The sequence below is a fragment of the Anomaloglossus baeobatrachus genome, chromosome 8 (assembly GCF_048569485.1).
Source record: "Anomaloglossus baeobatrachus isolate aAnoBae1 chromosome 8, aAnoBae1.hap1, whole genome shotgun sequence".
NCBI lineage: Eukaryota > Metazoa > Chordata > Amphibia > Anura > Aromobatidae > Anomaloglossus > Anomaloglossus baeobatrachus.
In genome coordinates this window covers 112,507,486-112,528,697 of record NC_134360.1, presented here as the reverse complement: position 1 = coordinate 112,528,697, position 21,212 = coordinate 112,507,486, and the positions used below count along the sequence as shown (strand labels likewise).

Genomic DNA, 21,212 nt, shown 5'->3' with positions numbered 1-21,212 from the left:
TTTATTCATTTGCTTTGCATTTTGAAAAAAGGGCATCTATAGTGAAGGCATTCTACACCCACCTAAGCCTTTGGCAAAGTACTGTACATAAATACATATAGAATAGTCTAATCAGTAACCTGCGTAAACAAGTCAATAGGTGCCATGCAGCTGCTGCCAAGCAAAATAAAATTACGAGAAGGGCCGAAAAGTGTGAGCCCAAACACAAAATAGTCTGTACAGTATCTTGAGACCAGTATTATCAGCTTATCAAAACTGGTTTAATTATTCTGCGGAAAAAGATATATTGTTTAACTATGTCAAAGGTAAATGGAGAGATCTAGGTCTACAGATTTAAATCCAAGACTACTACAAGGGGGAATCCTGCACCTCTAGAGATGGTAGCACTAACCAGCAATACAGCATGAGTTTCATTACTGTATTGGCTGTGAGACTAGCAGACCCGCTGGAAAGTGCTATATATACAAAAAGACCAAGCTTTGTTCTCTTGTAATTAAAATCATAGCAAAAAAAAAAAAATAATAATAAAAAAGAAGGGAATTTTGTTACTTACCGTAAATTCCTTTTCTTCTAGCTCCAATTGGGAGACCCAGACGATTAGTTTGATTGGGTGTATAGCTACTGCCTCCGGAGGCCACACAAAGCATTACACTAAAAAGTGTAAGGCCCCTCCCCTTCTGGCTATACACCACCCGTGGGATCACGGGCTGCTCAGTTTTAGTGCCAAAGCAAGAAGGAGGAAAGCCAATAACTGGTTAAACAAATTCAATCCGAAGGAACATCGGAGAACTGAAACCATTCAACATGAACAACATGTGTACCCGAACAACCAAAAATCCCGAAGGAAACAGGGGCGGGTGCTGGGTCTCCCAATTGGAGCTAGAAGAAAAGGAATTTACGGTAAGTAACAAAATTCCCTTCTTCTTCGGCGCTCCATTGGGAGACCCAGACGATTGGGACGTCCAAAAGCAGTCCCTGGGTGGGTAAAATAATACCTCAAGTTTGGACTGTAAAACAGTCCTTCCCTACATGGAGGCAACCGCCGCCTGTAGGACTCTGCTACTTAGGCTGGCATCCGCCTAAGCGTAGGTATGCACCTGCTAATGCATGGTGAAGGTGTGCAGACTCGACCAGGTAGCCGCCTGGCACACCTGCTGAGCCGTAGCCTGGTGCCGTAATGCCCAGGACGTACCCACGGCTCTGGTAGAATTAGCCTTCAGCCCTGATGGAACCGGAAGCCCAGCAGAACGGTAGGCTTCAAGAATTGGTTCATTGATCCATCGAGCCAGGGTGGATTTGGAAGCCTGCGACCCTTTACGCTGACCAGCGACAAGTACAACAGTGCATCCGAGCGGCGCAGGGGCGCCGTGCGGGAAATGTAGATTCTGAGTGCTCTCACCAGATCCAACAATGCAAATCCATTTCATATCGATGAAATGGATAAGGACAAAGGGAAGGTAAGGAGATATCCTGATTGTGATGAAAGGGGGATACCACCTTAGGGAGAAACTCCGGAATCGGGCGCAGCACTCCCTTGCCTTGGTGAACACCAGGAAGGGAGCTTTGGATGACAGCGCTGCTAGCTCAGACATTCTCCGAAGAGACGTGACCGCTACCAGAAAGGCCACTTTCTGTGAAAGTCGAGAAAGTGAAAACATCCCTCAGAGGCTCAAAGGGCGGCTTCTAGAGAGCAAGTAGTACCCTGTTCAGATCCCATGGGTCTAACGGCCTCAGTACGGAGGGATAATGTGACAAACCTCCTGCAGGAACGTGCGTACCTGAGGAAGTTGTGCTAGGCGCTTCTGAAAGAATACAGACAGCGCTGGGATTTGTCCTTTAAGGGAGCCGAGCGACAAACCTGTTTTCCAACCAGATTGCAGGAAGGAAAGAAAAGTAGGCAATGCAAATGGCCAGGGAGACACTCCCTGAGCAGAGCCCTAAGATAAGAATATCTTCCACGTCCTGTGGTAGATCTTGGCAGACGTCGGCTTCCTCGCCCGTCTCATGGGTGTAATGACGTCTTGAGATAATTCTGAAGACGCTAGGAGCCAGGACTCAATGTCCACCCAGTCAGGTTCAGGGCCGTAGCATTGAGATGGAAAAAACGGCCCTTGGGACAGAAAGTTTGGCCGGTCTGGTAGTGCCCACGGCCGGCCGACCGTGAGATGCCACAGATCCGGGAACCACGACCACCTCTGCCAGTCTGGGGCGACGAGGATGGTGCAGCGGCAATCAGAGCTGATCTTGCGTAGCACTCTGGGCAACAGTGCCAGAGGGGGAAAACACATAGGGTAGCTGGAACTGCGACCAATCCTGAACTAAGGCGCCTGCCGCCAGAGCTCGTTGATCGTAAGACCACGCTGTCGTGCCGAGACGCCATTAGGTCGACGTCCGGCCTCCCCCGGTGGCCACAGATTTTCTGCAACCCGTCCGGGTGCAGAGACCATTCCCCTGCGTCCATACCCTGGCGACTGAGGAAGTCTGCTTCCCAGTTTTCTTCGCCCGGAATGTGAACTGCGGATATGGTGGATGCTCTGTCTTCCACCCACATCAGGATCCGCCGGACTTCCTGGGAGGCTTGCCGACTGCGTGTTCCGCCTTGGTGGTTGATGTATGCCACCGCTGTGGGGTTGTCCGACTGAACTCGGATCTGTTTGCATTCCAGCCACTGCTGGAAGGCTTGCAGGGCAAGATACACTGCTTAGATTTCCAGAGTCCTGTGGTGGAGAAGGACTGTTCCCCACCCTGACAGACTCGCGTCTGTCGTGACCACCGCCCAGGATGGGGGTAGGAAGGACCTTCCTTTTGACAATGAGGTGGGAAGAAGCCACCACTGAAGAGAGTCCTTGACCGTCTGAGAAAGGGTGACGTTCTTGTCTAGGGACGTCGACTTCCCATCCCCTTGGCGGAGAATGTCCCATTGAATTGGACGCAGATGAAACTGCGCGAAAGGGACTGCCTCCATTGCTGCTACCATCTTCGCTAGGAAGGGCATGAGGCGTCTTAAGGGGTGTGACTGGCCGTGAAGGAGAGACTGCACCCCTGTCTGTAGTGAACGCTGTTTGTCCAGTGGAAGCTTCACTATCGCTGAGAGAGTATGAAACTCTATGTCAAGATATGTCAGTGATTGGGTCGGTGTCAGATTTAACTTTGAAAAGTTAATGATCCACCCGAAACTCTGGAGCGTCTCCAGCGCAATCATCAGGCCGCGTTGGCATGCCCCTTGAGAGGGTGCCTTGACAAGTAGATCGTCCAAGTAAGGGATCACAGAGTGACCCTGAGAGTGCAGGACTGCTACCACTGCTGCCATGACCTTGGTGAAAACCCGTGGGGCTGTCGCCAGACCGAAAGGCAGGGCTACGAATTGAAGATGCTCGTCTTCTATAATGAATCGTAGCAACGCTGGTGCTCTGGAGCAATCGGCACATGGAGATAAGCATCGTGATTGCCTGAAGTGGAACAGGGATTACCACTCCTTCTGCCTGCAGAAGAGCAGCGGCTCGGTCGGGAGGTTTTTGAAGAAATCGAGCCAGAGGACGAGAACAAAACTCTATCCTGTACACGTGAGACAAATGTCTCTCACCCACCGGTCTTTGACCTGTGGCAGCTAAATGCCGCCGAGCGGGAGAGTCTGCCCTTGACCGCGGATGCGGAGATAGAGAGAGGCTGAAAGTCATGAGGAAACCGCCTTGGTAGCGGTTCCTCCGGCTGCCGTCTTTGGGCGTGAGTGAGCCCGCCAGGAATCTGAGCCCCTCTGAGCCTTTTGAGTCATTTTGGACTAGGCAATTGGGACCTGCCGAGCCTGGAAAGGACCGAAACCTCGACTGTTTGATCTGGGCTGGAGTAAGGACGAATCCTTACCCTTGGACTGTTTGATTTCATGCAATCGGTCACCCAACAGTCTGTTACCAGATAATGGCAAATTGGTTAAGTCCTTTTTTGGAAACAGAATCTGCCTTCCATTCCCTTAACTCCAAGGCTCTGCGCAAAACCACGGAGTTGGCTTACGCCACCGGTGTACGGTTCGTAGAGTCCCGGACAGCATGAATAGCGTAAGTCGCAATGCAGACATATGCGAGATTAAGAACGCCACCTGCAGCACAGATGTACGTGTGACAGTGTCCATCTGCGCAAGTGATGAAGCCGAGTGCCGCTCCCAGCGAGCTCGCTTAGGCTGTCTGGGACTGTCGTCCGTGTCAGAGCCTTCACCCTGGGATGCATGGGACCCCCCCGGAGCAATGATTTGTTCCAAATGAGGGTGGCTAGGGAGCATTGAATCAACCTTGCCCATGGTCTGTCTGGACTGCAAAGTCTCTAAGATGTTAGTCATAGTCACAGACAATCTATCAGCCGAAACTGCAACTCCGTCCCTGTCCCTGGACAGGGTTCACAGGTGGTTCCTTTGGCCACCTCTAGCAGAGACCCCGGCTGAGCAAGTGCCACAGGGAAGCATTGCACACAATGGGAGTCAGTGGAACCTGTCGGTGGAACAGTATCACATGCAGTACAAGCAGCATAGAAAGCCTGTGCCTTGGCACTCTTGCTTTTTGCTGCCTCTTGCTTTTTTGCTGCTGTTGTCTAGCCATCTTGCCAAGAATAGCGACCGTACAGTGCAGTGTATAGCATACAAGCATAAAGTACAAATGAACACTTCAGCACATGCAATACAAGCAGCATAGAAAGCCTGTGCCTTGGCACCCTTGCTTTTTTGCTGCTGTCGTCTAGCCATCTAGGATAGTATATAGCCAGGAATAGCGCCCGTACAGTGCCATGTATAGCATACAAGCATAAAGTACAACTGAACACTTCAGCACATGCAATACAAGCAGCATAGAAAGCCTGTGCCTTAGCACCGTTGCTTTTTGCTGCTGTAGTCTAGCCATCTAGGAGAGTATATAGCCAAGAATAGCGACCGTACAGTGCAGTGTATAGCATACAAGCATACAGTACAAATGAACACTTCAGCACATGCAATACAAGCAGCATAGAAAGCCTGTGCCTTAGCACCCTTGCTTTTTGCTGCTGTAGTCTAGCCATCTAGGAGAGTATATAGCCCAGAATAGCGACCGTACAGTGCAGTGTATAGCATACAAGCATCCAGTACAAATGAACACTTCAGCACATGCAATACAAGCAGCATAGAAAGCCTGTGCCTTAGCACCCTTGCTTTTTGCTGCTGTAGTCTAGCCATCTAGGAGAGTATATAGCCCAGAATAGCGACCGTACAGTGCCATGTATAGCATACAAGCATAAAGTACAAATGAACACTTCAGCACATGCAATACAAGCAGCATAGAAAGCCTGTGCCTTAGCACCCTTGCTTTTTGCTGCTGTAGTCTAGCCATCTAGGAGAGTATATAGCCCAGAATAGCGACCGTACAGTGCAGTGTGTAGCATACAAAAGCGGGTGTGAGGTCGCCAGAATCCTGTGACTGGTTGCCCAGAGCTTGTCTCCGTTCTCCAGCCCAGACTGCAAACTGTAATGGCTGCCGGCGTCCTGTGCAGAGGGGTGGGCCGTGGGCGTGCCCCAGACAAGAGCGGGAAAACTGACGTCCCACTGTGTTCAGTGAGGGGGCTGGAGAATGCAAAGCAGACTCCAGCTCTCGGCGCTGACTTTCTGTACAGCGTCCCGCCCCTCCCCTGACTGGCAGGGCTGGGGGCGGGAACGAAACGAAAACTAGGCCGCAAAGCCGGGGACTCGAGTAATAAGCGCGGCCGTCCTATGTGCACGGCCAGCGCGGAAGTCCCCGGCGCACCACAAGTCCCAGCCGCGCCACAGTGTAAAAACACCCAGCAGCGGCCGGCGCGGCCCTTTCTAATACATAAATTCACTCAGCAAAGCTGCAGTGAATAATAGCACAAGCGCTCCGCGCTGTTGTCCCCGGCGCACTAACACTCCCAGCAATGCTGGTGTGTGTGTGCGCGATGTGTATGGGGACACAGAGTACCTTGATGTAGCAGGGCTCTGTCCCTGACGATACTCAGCTCCATATCCAGCAGGTTCTCTGGGTCTGTGGATGGAGCCCGGCCTCAGTGCCTGGAGACCGGTAAGATCCCACTTCACCCAGAGCCCTGAGGGGGGATGGGGAAGGAAAGCAGCATGTGGGCTCCAGCCTCCGTACCCGCAATGGGTACCTCAACCTTAACAAACACCGCCGACAAGAGTGGGGTGAGAAGGGAGCATGCTGGGGGCCCCATATGGGCCCACTTTTCTTCCAACCGACATAGTCAGCAGCTGCTGCTGACTAAAAACAGTGGAGCTATGCGTGGATGTCTGACCTCCTTCGCACAAAGCTTGAAAACTGAGCAGCCCGTGATCCCACGGGGGGTGTATAGCCAGAAGGGGAGGGGCCTTACACTTTTTAGTGTAATGCTTTGTGTGGCCTCCGGAGGCAGTAGCTATACACCCAATCAAACTAATCGTCTGGGTCTCCCAATGGAGCGCCGAAGAAAAATATATATATATATAATCTTAAGTCCCATTAACTCAATCATTCATAACGTTATCCCCTTAACGACCGTGGGCTGTAACGGTACATCGTAACATCGGGCAGCTGCCGGTGATCCGCGCACATGTCAGCTGATTTGAACATCCGCGCCTGTTAACTCCTTAAATCGCGATGTCAAAATGTGATATTGCAATTTAAATCCCTGACGCGATAAACTTCACTTACCCGGGCCCCATCGGCAGTGCTGTGACATGATCACTGTGAGCTGATAATTGTCATGGTAGCACAGGGTCATGTGATGACTCCTATAGCGAGTGCTACCTGTTACAAGATGAGCATTTCTGGTGGTCTCGGCTGTGTAGCTGTGATCAACAGAAATGAAGGAGCAATCAGACTGCTGATCCTTATAGTCCCCTAGGGGGAGTAGTAAAGTAAAGAAAATAAAAAAAAAAGTTCAAATCACCCTCTGTTCACCCCATTGAAAAGGGTTAAAAAAAAAATATATATAAACTATACACACATTTGGCATCTCCGCGTTAGGAAATGCTTGCTCTATCAAAATATAAAATCAATCTGATCGATAAACGGAGTAACAGCAAATAAATTCCTTCGCCAAAATTACGTTTTTTGGTCACCGCAAATTTTGCGCAAAATGCAATAACAGGCGATCAAAATTTAGCATCTGCACAAAAATAGTACTAATAAAAATGTCAGGTCGAGACAAACACAATAAGCAGACACTGAGCAATAGATCCCGAAAAATGAGGACACTGAATAAAATAACCCAAAAACAATCATGCAATCGCACTATTTCTTTTATTTTTTTTCAAATTTTTCCACACTTGGAATTTTTTTGCAGTTTTCCAGTAAAATATATGGTAAAACTTGTGGTTTCATTTAAAAGTACAATTCGTCCCACAAAAAAAAAAAAAAAAATCAAGCCCTTATATGGCAAGATTGACGGAGAAAAAAAAAAAGTTACGACTATCGGAAGAAGTGACGCAAATAAAAACTAAAAATGGAAAGTCGGCCGTGGGTGAAGGGGTTATTTTAGATATACCATCCTTTACTGCGCTGCTTTAAATTACAAGATTTAAAAAGCCTGGACTTTTTGGATGGACTGGACCTCATTTTTGGACATCATCTATATTGGATTTAGATCCATCGTACTCATCAAGACAGGAGAGCTGTATTATGTATTCAAGGGGCTATAGATGGTCAAACAAACACAGAACACAGATTAAAGGTCTTTCAAAAAGAAATAAAACTACACGTTACATAAAAAGGAAATAATGTAGGAAATATGTACAAATATATCAGAGGGCCATATAGAGATCTCTCCCATGATCTGTTTGTACCAAGGACTATGACAAGAACAAGGGGGCATTCTCTTCGATTGGAGGAAAGAAAATTCCTACATCAGCATAGAAGAGGGTTCTTCACGGTAAGAGCAGTGAGGCTCTGGAACTCTCTTCCTGAGGAAGTGGTGATGGCCAACTCACTGAATGAATTTAAGAGAGGAATGGATGCTTTTCTTGATAGCAAAAGTATAGAAGGTTATAAATAACATAATCTTACAGGTAGATAGAAGAGCGACCAAGATTATCAGAGGAATGGGTGGGCTGCAACACCAAGACAGGGTATTAAACTTGGGGTTATTTAGTTTGGAAAAACAAAGGCTTAGGGGGATCTAATCACAATGTATAAACATATGAGGGGACAGTACAGAGACCTTTCCAAAGATCTATTTACACCTAGGCCTGCGACTGGAACACGGGAGCATCCGCTACGTCTCGAGGAAAGAAGGTTTAATCATAACCACAGACGAGGATTCTTTACTGTACGAGCAGTGAGACTATGGAGCTCTCTGCCGCATGATGTTGTAATGAGTGATTCACTACTAACATTTAAGCATTTTCTTGAAAAATGTAATATTACCAGTTATGTATATTAGATTTTATGACAGGGTGTTGATCCAGGGAACTAGTCTGATTGCCGTATGTGGAGTCAGGAAGGATTTTTTTTCCCCATTGGAGCTTATTTGACACATTGGGGGTTTTTTGCCTTCATCTGGATCAACATGTTAGGCTACGGGTTGAACTAGATGGACTTAGAGTCTCCCTTCAACCTTAAAAACTATGAAACTATGAAAGAAAAAAAACAAAAAAAAAACAAAAAAAAAAAAAACTTACTAACAGTTCCACCTCTTTTCTTGACAGATCTTCATCCTCCTTTGCCCTCATACTAGGTGACTCTGTTGTGACTTCTTTGCTGTCCACAGCTTGTTGTTTAGGCTGGTCTTCTAGTGATTTCTTGACTTGGGTTGAGCTGGGTGAGTATACTGGCACAGTAGTATTTTTTTGATTGGATGAGGAGTGGTCTTTTTGTGCAGTAGGGACTTCATCTTGCTTAGCCAGCTTCTGAACTGGGACCTTTCTCCCTTGAGGCGGTTTGTGACTTAAAAATGCTTCTGGTGGACAAGCTCCTGGAATCTTAGGGTCTGGCAATTCTGGTGAAATATAGAGATCAATTAAAATAAAAAAGTAAAAAATGTTAATTGTTAATTACAACTTTGCTTTACCTAGGGAACAGATGACAAAAGATCAGTGAACACCTTAGCCATTCTGTGAACCCCCTCAACTATCTGGACACAGGAATATGTGTGTTGTAGTTTGCATGTCAGAGAAAAGAGGGGTGGCATAACGCTCAGGAAGAGAAAGTGGTAAATGCCAATGCTGGACATACAGGCGATCTCTGACTACCTCATATCAGGGAATGGGATTACCTGACCGCTGTTTGACATTCCTTGAAGGAGAGGGGGAATGAGTGGTGGATGTCTACATAATCAGCACTACCCGCTGTACCGTATTTTTCGGACTATAAGACGCACTTTTTCCACCCCAAATGTAGGGGGAAAGTGGGGGGTGCGTCTTATAGTCTGAATGTGGCTGCGGGTAATGAGGGTGCTGCGGGTCATCAGGGGCACAAGCAGGCTGTAGCAGCGCCTGCCGTGACCACGTGGGCCCGCTCATTACATATGCACGCCTGTCCTTCCGCCCATCATCCCTCAGCGCTGAAGCCAGCGCTGACAGGTGGGCAGGGGGGGTGCGCGCATAATTAACAGCCGACCCGCATGATCACCCCTGGCAACTACAACCTGGAATGATCATGTGCGGTTGTATTCACTGCCCCTCGCGCATCATCAGCGCGGGGCGCAGTGAATATTACGGTATACACACCAGTTACTTACCTGCAGCATCGCGATCTCCTCCTGTCTGTGCCAGCCAGCTGATCTGTGTAGAGAGGTGAGCACAGCGATGATGTCATTGCTGTGCGCGCCGCTAGTCTCCAAGCAGGTCAGCTGACAGGCAGACAGGGGGAGGAGCGATGCTGCAGACAACGGTGACGGCTCCACACAGATCAGCGGCGCTTTTGCCACCACAGACAGGGGGAGGAGCGATGCTGCATGGAGCGAGGAAAGGTGAGTATAAACGTTTTCTTTTTTTTGTGTGACAGGATACATGCCATATAACAGGATGGATGGGGGTATATAGCAGGATGGATGGGAGTATATAGCAGGATGAGGGCATATTCCAGGATGGCAGTATATAGCAGGATAGGGATAGAAATATATATATCTATCTATAGCTATCTATATACACACACACACACACACACACACACACAGATGGGGATGATATGCAAGGCTGATATACAAGGAGGATCATTACCAGGCTGGGGTACCTTAGTAGAGAATTTGAGGACATTACCCCCCATAACAGTGTCAGCAGAAGATCCTCGCCCCATAACAGTGTGTCATGACCACATTTTTTGCTTAAAATTTTATTTTCCTCCTCTAAAACCAGGGTGCATCTTATGGTCCAAAAAATACGGTAATTTATGGAAGTTGCTAAAAAACTGCAGTCTGCAGTCAGACGAGCCCCCACGCTGAGTGAAAGCTGTCTCACTGCAACCAATCACAGCCGCCGGTGGGTCTATATCGTGCAGTAAAATAAATGAATTAATTTATTTATTTAAAAAAACAACGTGCAACCCTCCCCCAAATTGAAACCTAGACAACATAAAGCCACACAGTTGAGGGCTGCTATTCTCAGACTGGGGAGGCCTGTCGTTTTTAGGCTTCCCTCCAGCCTAAAAATATCAGTCAGCAGCCACCTGGAATTGTTGCATCCATTAGATGCGACAGTCCTGGGAACTTACCCGGCTCTTCCGTTGAATGTTGAATATTGGGACTTTTATGCCTTTTTTAGTGTTTTTAAGTGTATTTTGCTGTGTCTGTAATAATGACTGTTTGGTACTTTGACAGGTGTATCCCTCCTTTGTACACCACAGGGCTGTGGAGTCTGAGTCGGAGTTCATTTTGGTGGAGTCGGTATAAAATGCACCGACTCAGACTTCTAAAATATATAATAAATTGGGGACACTAGTGCAATGCAGAATGTACTGAATATTTTTTCATAGGTATTTGGGAAAGTTATGAAATGTCCTATAAATGGCTGTTCTATTCCTGATCTAAGGCTACATTCACACACCGTTTTTACTGCATTTTTTGAGCATATACAATCAAGAAAAACGGAGTCATATTCCAAAGATTCAATTAAAAGTACCATTTTATTGAAATACAATGTTAGATAAAATAAACACACAGTAAGGGGGGGGGGGGAAATAAGGTGCAAAGGAGGAGCAGCAAGATTACCGCAGGAAATGTAATTTGTGAGCACAAATCTTTAAAGTGCAGTGCAGGTTGTGCCAAGTATGTAGTATGCAAACACAGGATATAACCCGCTTAAAGTAAGGATAGTGTTCACATGGTGCCACCGATGTCTGGGCCAGCCAAATCAGTGCAATAACATAAGGCAACACTAGTCAGTGTGAGGATCAGAACACCACCCCCGTGTAGACAATAATTATGGCATATATAGTAGTATCAATATGCGCAAGGCATCTCTTGTAACATCAAAAACATATGCCCATATGTCTAAAGCACGGAGGTAGGGGGAGGAGCCGCAATCACTGAGTGGTGGGAAGGTTTACAATGTATGGGAAGACCCAGGCATCCAAGTCCCAACACAAGGAAAGGCAGTCAAGCATACCGCACACTACGGCTACGCTGCAGCCACCAAGTCACAGGAGTATATAAAAGGTCAAAAGTGCTCACCCATAATGTTAAACCGCGGTAAGTGCTGTCCTAGGGGCCCCGACGCTGCGTTTCGCGTAGGGCTTCCTCGGGGGGCACCAACTCCAACTCCTAAAATATGTAATAAATTGGGGACAGTAGTGCAATGCAGAATGTACTGAATATTTTTTCATAGGAATTTGGGAAAGTTATGAAATGTCCTATAAATGGCTGTTCTATTCCTGATCTAAGGCTACATTCACACACCGTTTTTGCTGCATTTTTTGAGGATACGTTTGTCAGCGGCAAAAGCAGATCAGCTTTTTAAAAAACTGCATCACCTGAAAGGTTTTTGAGTTCATAAATAATGCTTTCAATAGCAAAAGCAGATTAGAAAAATGCCACAAACTGACATGCTCATTCTTTGTGAGGATTTGTTTTTGAGCACAAAAACGGATTCTCACAAAACGCTGTGTCTGAATGTCCTATCTTGAAACCCAATGCCTTTGCTGGATGCCAGAGTCACTGCATTTCACTGAATTATTTTGCCATCAATGTTCGATATTTTTGTGTCAAGAAAGAAATTGTTAGCAAGACACTGGCAGTAAAAGATACTAAAGCTCATCACAGCAGCCAGTTTCTCCAGGCCTTAGTGGAAAAAGTTCTGCAAGATTACGAACTAAAAAAAGAAGAACAGGTTCTTGCTATTGTAACGGACAATGCTCCAAACATAAGTACAATTAAACTGATGAATGAGAGTAATGAACAACAGCTAGAAGAAAATTTAGGATTCAGTATGTGGTGAGATGGAGCCACAGCGCTGTTCCTGTAACTAAGGAACAAACAGATATTACAACAGAAGAACATCAAATTGATACTTTACAATTAGATGATCTTGTTGAAGCTGCTTCAAAACACTTTCATATTGATCACATGCGCTGTGTTGTGCACACGCTGCAGCTGGCAAAAAGAGTCTGCAAGAGGGACCCCGATTTCACACATCCGGCTTTTCGCCGGTTTGGCGGATGCGGCGCACTCCAGTACAGTGTATACAGTACAGTGACAGCGCGACAAACGCCGGTCACATGCTGTCATGTGACCCGGAAGTTGCAGCGCTGCCACTGTACTGTATTGGCGTGCGTCGCTGTGATATCAATGTGATCTGACTGAAGAATGAGTGCGATTTAGATAGGGATCATAATCAAAAGATATAGTGATCCCAGATATTATTTGATCCATCAATAATTCAGTATCAAAGAGAGATGTCCTCTGGATAACCAATTTTACCATGATGACGAATACGTGTCAAACAGGTCTTGAAGCAAAACCACGATAATGAGGAAGTAACCTTTACAGTTCCACTTACAGGAAACTTGTGGTTGGCTTAAAACAGGTGTAAGGAAGCTGGCATATAAAATTTACGGCTCATTGCAATATTTCACTAAAACTGTGGTCAACTGTGGTCGGCCAGTTGTCAACTGGCAGAATGTACAAGTAAATGTGCAGGAAGCTGCTGGTGCCCACAGCAGTTTGTGGTCAAGTTACATGAACATGACTCAGCTGTCACATGCTGGTCACCAATTAACCATTCACAATTGCAATACTGCATTTGCACACGACTACAAATTTTCCTATAAAAATGCACCGGACTCGCTTAATGTTAGGGACATTTCCAGGACGCTGAAGTGTACGCAGTACTCCTGTGATGCAAGATGCCATGTTGTTTCCTACTCATTAAATCGAGTCCCTCCGAAGAGAAGGATTGCTACAACAAATGGTAATGTTGATGCATATTTCTGTTATTGTATAAGATTCTATGACTAAAAAAGTGGTTCTAATGCCTATGTACCATTGACTATTCATGTGCTATTAAAATAAATAGTATCTTGCTATAAAGAATATTAATATTCGTGCCTGATTAGGATAACAGTGAGCGCTTCGCAAGTATGGGCTTTCAGCCCCCTTTTTAGTAGAATTTAGCAAGACAGCCGCATCCGCCAAACCGGCGAAAAGCCGGATGTGTGAAACTGGGCGGACATGCTGAAAATCTGATTGGAAAAGTGAGGAAATTGGTTATTGCCGCCAGAACCCCTAAAATTGATTCCATCTTGAAGAGACGTGCTGGGAAAGGGCAATTGTTGATCAAGCCACTCGGTGAGGCAGCACTTAATAACTGAGCGATTGCTTGAACTAAAATAATTTCTTTCTTATAGATATGGTGAACCCTCAAGTAACCTTAAATGAAGGTCAATGTACACAGGTGGCTGAACTGAAGGAATTGCTTAATCACCCATTTACCATGACTAAAAAAAATTACAGCAAGAAGAGAATGGCACTTCCTATATATGCGTCGGAGATATTGGGGTGCAATTCAGGTTCCAAAGCCAAACAGTGAGAAGTATACAAGGCACTCCCAAGATGATTTGAAGAAAAATTTATTCATGTGCGTAACAAAAACGTTGTTGGGCAGCCCCCAATACAGCGGTGGATTCCGCATCTGACAGCCCACACAGCGTGTTCCCTCACACATGTGCTACTGAGGAAGGTCCACATAGGACCGAAAATGTTTTTGTTACGCACATGAATAAATGTTTCTTCAAATCTGAGGATTTAACTCCTGGCATTTTCATAAGGGAGTGGAAAAACTTGCTATTTTGCCTGTCCCAAAGAGGAGGTTTAATCCCAGATGGCATTTCTGCTTCAATGAAACGGAGAGACACAGCTATTGGAAAATAAATTTCTTCTGGCAGCTGTTTATGTGGACCCAAGTCATCGTATACTGCTTGACGATCAACAGCTTACTAAAGGAAAAGAAGCTTTGAGTGAGGTAGCAGTTAGGATGAGCAGCTACAGGACTGCCAGACGCAAGAGGACTTGGGTCCTGACAGTGCTACTGCTGCCTTATCTTCATCCTCATCAGATGAGGAGTTTAACTTTGAAAAGTATTTGGATGACATGGAGCAGGCAAAGCGTTGCCGCAAGGAAAAAGATTTCACTCCGTCTCCTATAGCAGCAGATTGACCATATTTCAGTAAAATGTTTCATTTGCTCTCAAAGAAATAGAAAAATTCAACCATTCATCAGAACTGACTGTGCATGAGGCAATTCCTTTATACCTGGAAATTATTAGAGATGTTGCCCATGTGGTTACGGTTTTGCCTCCAACCCAAGTTACTGTAGAGAGGTTGTTCTCTAGCTTTAAAATTATTAGGTCAGATTTTAGGTCATCTGCGAAGGAGGATCTGATGGAGGCAATTCTATTTCTATTTCCTGGAGAGACAATTTGAATATTTCCCATAGGGGCATTGTAGCTATAAGTCCCCTTACTGGCAGCCAGACTGGCTTGCAAAGTCTCCTCAAGGAGACTAGTGTTCCCCCATGGTCCCCACATAGCTTCTCATGAGCCGGATCAGACACCTCATACTTTGCACTGACGAGGGGCAAGCACCCCGAAACACCGTGTCTGCAAATTGGGATTCTGATCTGGCATAAATCCTAAGTCATATGCAAAGGATTGTTAAAAATCCACTTTTGACTTTCAGGATCGCTACTTTCAATAGGTGGCACTAGAGTTTGTCTCCTTTCCTGGAGAGACAATTTGAATATTTCTTAGAAGAAATTCATAGACTGCACAAATGTTATTTAGTATGTTTTTGTTGAAAACTGTTTTTTGCCACTTACATAGTGTATTACATAGTGCAGTTTTCAACAAAAACATACTAAATAATAACATTTAGTATAATGCTTATATTTAAGTGAAAAATGTATTTTAGTGCAATGTGAACATCAGACATTTAATCATTTTTATGATACAATAATCAAGATATTTAGATAAAATATATTTATTGGAATACATCTTTAGAACACAAAATTGTAATAAATTGTAAATATGTAATATACACACAAGATATGTAATCTACTGTATATTACATAGTGTATTACATATTTACAATTTATTACAGTTTGTGTTCTAAAGTTGTATTCCAATAAATATATTTTATGTTCTATCTAAATATCTTGATTATTGTATCATAAAAATGATTATATGTCTGATGATCACATACACATGTTCATGTACTACAATACATTTTTCACTTTTTTTTTTAGAGAGGACAAGAGTTTTTGAGGTGCAAAAATAACAGAATTTTATTAAACACAGTGGGAATAAACATCCAAAACGTCATAAAAACCAGTAAAAATATTAATGACGGGTAGCCCCCATATTTGACAATAACATAGGCTGGGGTGTGCATGTATAATACATGTAAATATGGCAATCTCAAGAGTGCAGGCAAAACATGTGGGTGTTGTACATCAAATGGCAGGGTTTGTTTGTGTGGCAGGGTTCAGCTGAGCAGCTCGACCTATTTATGGGGCAGTTAAACATCAATCATTTTAACATCAAACTCACTTATAAAAGTAGCAGATGCAGGATCGATTTCCTTGACATTATGATTCAGGTGGATCAGAGGGGATCGATTCAGACGGACGTTTTCCGTAAGATGTCCGTCAACGCTCTGCTACACGCTTCATCTGATCATAACCCCTCAACAATTCGCGCCGTTCCGACCGGGCAGTATTTGAGGATGAGACGGATCTGCTCTTCCATTGGCAGTTTTGATTCTCAGTCGGCTGATCTCAGGGATCGATTCCGTGAAAGGGGCTACAGCGGTAGAAGTATCAGGGCCGGTTATAATCGGGCCAAAAAGACCTTCCGGCTGCAGCTACTCGCGGATACTCCAAAGAAGCAGGCAGAACATGATATAGCGGTGAGATTCATTGGAACACATAGTCAGGAGTGGGGGACCATGCGTCAGATCTTGAAGAGGCACTGGCCGGTCTTAATGACTGACCCAGTCTTGGCTGAAATACTTGCCCCGGATCCCTTAATGACCTCCAGGAGAGCAAGAAATCTGAGGGACCTCTTGGTACAGAGCCACTATGTCCCACCTCGAATGAATCCATTTGGGTCTCTCGGACCTCCTCAGGGGTGTTTCGCCCTGTGACCACTGTGTGGCCTGCAGCAATGTCCTTCGGAGCAATACATTCTGCTCATCTGATGGACGGAAGACCTACAACATCAAGCATTATATCACATGTGAAACCACGCATGTGGTATATTTTGCCACTTGTACGTGCCCCCTGACCTATGTGGGACTCACCTCCCGGGAGCTCCGCATCAGGGTCAGGGAGCACGTAAGGGACATTGCTGCGGCTAAAACAGAGGAAGAGCCGACCATACTGAAAACACTGCCCAGGCACTTTAGATCACATCACTCCTGTGACCCCTCAAAATTAAAGGTAAGAGGAATTGATGTAATAGTGGGGGGGGAGGAGGAAATCAGAGGTGGTGATCTCAAGAAACGCCTGGCGCAGTGTGAGACCAAATGGATAGTGACGTTGGACACACTGGTTCCCAGAGGTTTAAACGAATCAGTGAGTTATGCTCCCTTTTTATAGGCACAATATGATGCTGACTATACATACCATTTTCTCTCCTGGTGACCATTTCATTTCATGACAGTTGGTGTATGTGGCTCTGTCATGTACACCTCATCCTATGTGTAATGTAATCATTTAGGGATATTGTGAATTTGCCATTTGTTCCCCTCACCTGCATCCTTTGTCTTTTAAACTTTTTAACCTTTTTAACTTCGTACTTACTTGTGCATCCCTCCCTGAAGGTCAGGCTTGTATAATTTGTATATGTCCTTTTATTAACAGGACCTAGAAACTAATCATATGACCACCCTGTGAAAATTAAGATCTCTACGAAAATCCATGGATGGACTTATTTACATGACGTTGTCATGTCTTCAAAATCATGAATATCATTGAATTGTTCCACCTGTAGAGAGACTGGATTACATTTACTCACTGTTTTGCTGCTCAGTAGTCTCCATGCGATCGCGCCTGGTGCCGCTCGTGCGTGCGCAGTCGCGGCTGTCTCAGCGTCGCGCGCATGCGCGGGAGCCTTGGCGACGCGTCCCCACTGCCGCGCATGCGTGATTATGACGTGACGGCCAGCGTCTCGCGCGATTTCGTTCAGCATGCCGACGCGATCGCCGATAGCGAGACTTCCGGGTCCACGGTAATCACCACTGTACATTTAAAGCCTGCTACAGGGGATGTGTGGAACGAGACGCCTCCTCCGTGATGAAGATTGTCACTTTTAATATCGAAACGTACGTAGGTCTTCCTGAGGCTCTTTTCCTGATGGAGTGCCCCCACTTCTCCACTTGGCTGGGCTGGTGCATGGTATCATAGGTATCGTTATTCGCCGGTGCAGGGTCATCAGTGGGGCTATTTATCGATTGTGAGCTGTGCTCAGTATTGTACGACCATGTACTTTTGTCACTTGACTCAGAGAGACAGCCATTTGATGTACAACACCCACATGTTTTGCCTGCACTCCTGAGATTGCCATATTTACATATATTATACGTGCACACGCCAGCCAATGTTATTGTCAAATACGGGGGCTACCCGTCATTAATATTTTAACTGGTTTTTATGACGTTTTGGATGTTTATTCCCACTGTGCTTTGCACCTCAAAAACTCTTGCCCTCTCTAAAAAATGTTTATGAGTTTGTGCTAACTGGGTTGGGTTCCAGCAGAATCTGGACCCACCCTATAATTACTATGGTTTTTTGGAATATTCTCTCTTTAATACATTTTTCACGAAACTATAAGCAATATATGTCGGAGTCGTGAGCCAAACTGATCAGCTGATGGGATGACTCCATAGTACGGAAGCATCAGGCCACTGAGCGCCTCCAGCTTCACTCTGCAGTGTACGTGATATGGCACATGTAGGCTATGTGTGCACACAGCGGTTTTTTTACGCTGCGTTTTTGGCCGAAAAAACTTACAAAACGCAAAAAAAACACACACCCACGGCAAAAATAGACCGGCAAAATACGCATGCGTTTTTACCGCGTTTCGGTGCGTTTTTGATTACTGCGTTTTCCAGTGCACTGCATGGGTGAAAAATGCAGCAAAACACAGGAAAGAATTGACATCTCCATTTTTTTAGCTCAAAAACACAGCTAAAAAAAAGGTTGTGTGCGGACAGCAAAAATGAAAACTCAGACTTTGCTGGGAAGCAAAGTCATGCATTTTTTAGCCCAAAAACTGATTATATGGTTTATGTGTTCATTCTCCTATTATCTACAGATATTGCATGATCATTCCACACCTATAATGCTCATATATAATGTTCATTCCATGTCTAACTTGCCAAATAAACCTTTTATCCATCTACATAATATACACTTAAGTTATTATCCTCATTCTTTTTATTTATTCCTTTTCATCATTCTTTTTAGTATGTCCCATTGAATGAACATGAAATATCTGTAGATAATAATAGAATTAACGCATATCCCATATAACCAGGTGTATATTATGTTACCTGAGCATTATAGGTGTGGAATGATCATGAAATATATGTAGATAAAATGAGAATGAATGCATATCCCATATAACCAGGTGTATATTATGTTTCCTGAGCATTATAGGTGGGGAATGATCATGAAATATAATGTAGATAATAGGAAAATGAAGACATATGCCATATAACCAGGTGTATATTATGTTTCCTGAGCATTATAGGTGTGGAATGATCATGAAATATAATGTAGATAATAGGAAAATGAACGCATATGCCATATAACCAGGTGTATATTATGTTACCTGAGTATTATAGGTGTGGAATGATCATGAAATATATGTAGATAATAGGAAAATGAATGCATATGCCATATAACCAGGTGTATATTACGTTACCTGAGCATTATAGGTGTGGAATGATCATGAAATATATGTAGATAATAGGAAAATGAATGCATATGCCATATAACCAGGTGTATATTACGTTACCTGAGTATTATAGGTGTGGAATGATCATGAAATATATGTAGATAATAGGAAAATGAATGCATATGCCATATAACCAGGTGTATATTACGTTACCTGAGCATTATAGGTGTGGAATGATCATGAAATATATGTAGATAATAGGAAAATGAATGCATATGCCATATAACCAGGTGTATATTACGTTACCTGAGCATTATAGGTGTGGAATGATCATGAAATATATGTAGATAATAGGAAAATGAACGCCTATGGCATATAACCAGGTGTATATTATGTTACCTGAGCATTATAGGTGTGGAATGATCATGAAATATGTGTAGATAATAGGAAAATGAACGCTCAGGTAACATAATATACAACTGGTTAAATGCGATATGCGTTCATTTTCCTATTATCTACAGATATTTCATGATCATTCTACACCTATAATGCTCAGGTAACGTAATATACACCTGGTTATATGCCATATGTGTTCATTTTCCTATTATCTAAATATATTTCCTGATCAATGCACACCTATAATGCTCATATATAATGTTCATTCCATGTCTAACTTGCCAAAGAAACCTTTTATACATCTACATAATATACACCTAATAAGTTATTATCCTCATTCTTTTTATTTATTCCTTTTCATCATTCTTTTTAGTGTGTCCCCAGAATCTCATTCTCCTTAGCGCGTCCTCAGGGAAGTCGGCCCAGCGCGCCACAGCAGTGTACCTGGCCGGGACCTCATTCTCCTGGACTCATCCTCAGGGAACTCGGCCCAGCGCGCCACAGCAGTGTACCTGGCCGGGACCTTTCTCCTGGACTCATCCTCAGGGAACTCGGCCCAGCCCGCCACAGCAGTGTACCTGGCCGGGACCTCATTCTCCTGGACTCATCCTCAGGGAACTCGGCCCAGCCCGCCACAGCAGTGTACCTGGCCGGGACCTTTCTCCTGGACTCATCCTCAGGGAACTCGGCCCAGCCCGCCACAGCAGTGTACCTGGCCGGGACCTTTCTCCTGGACTCATCCTCAGGGAACTCGGCCCAGCCCGCCACAGCAGTGTACCTGGCCGGGACCTCATTCTCCTGGACTCATCCTCAGGGAACTCGGCCCAGCCCGCCACAGCAGTGTACCTGGCCGGGACCTCATTCTCCTGGACTCATCCTCAGGGAACTCGGCCCAGCCCGCCACAGCAGTGTACCTGGCCGGGACCCTCATTCTCCTGGACTCAGCCTCAGGGAGGTCGGCCCAGAAAATCCGGCCCTGGTCCCCCTAGCAATGCAGCACTATACCTCGCCGGGACCTCATGCTCTTGAGCTCGTCCTCAGAGAAGCCGGCCCAGCCCGCCATCCGTGTAGCTCCAGACATGAGAGATTCCTGACTGCTCAGTATTCACAGCAGCTTCCGCCTGCCACGGTAGGGTAGATGCTAGAGTGTACAGGCTCCTTCCCGGCATGACGTCACTACCGTCACGTGTTAGGGGCGTGGTCTAATTTCACAATACACGAGGAGACGCCATTTCTTCCTGCTTCTCGGCATGTGTGGACGCTCGCTTCTGCTGCAGCCTCGACCTCAGGACCCCGCGCTATGGATGACACTTTCCTGCACAGACCAAGGTCAGTGTCTTCATAGTTACAAACTGGAGTTCTTTATTACTGTGTGTAAGCTTCATGCTGTGTGCCTGGTCTGGATTTTTTTTTTGGGGCGCTCAATGCAGCTGTGGACCATCTGTGGTGGGGCCAGTGCTGCTGGGGT

General features: G+C 45.3%; 1 protein-coding gene across 3 annotated transcripts in view; it reads right to left on the bottom strand.

Moving 5' to 3' along the window:
- The window catches only part of GORAB (golgin, RAB6 interacting), a 200,288-nt gene extending 179,419 nt beyond the window's left edge, over positions 1-20,869 (bottom strand). For 2 of the 3 annotated variants that reach the window (XM_075321951.1, XM_075321953.1), the window contains exons 1-2: positions 20,750-20,869; positions 8,646-8,958 (exon numbers count right to left, since the gene is read on the bottom strand). In XM_075321951.1, coding sequence (XP_075178066.1) covers positions 8,646-8,958; positions 20,750-20,825 — 389 coding nt within the window. In that variant the 5' untranslated portion in view covers positions 20,826-20,869. Of the gene's footprint in view, positions 1-8,645; positions 8,959-11,628; positions 11,711-20,749 lie in introns of those variants that run through there. The other variant, XM_075321952.1, reaches the window with a different exon arrangement.
- Between the last annotated feature and the right edge of the window lie 343 nt (positions 20,870-21,212).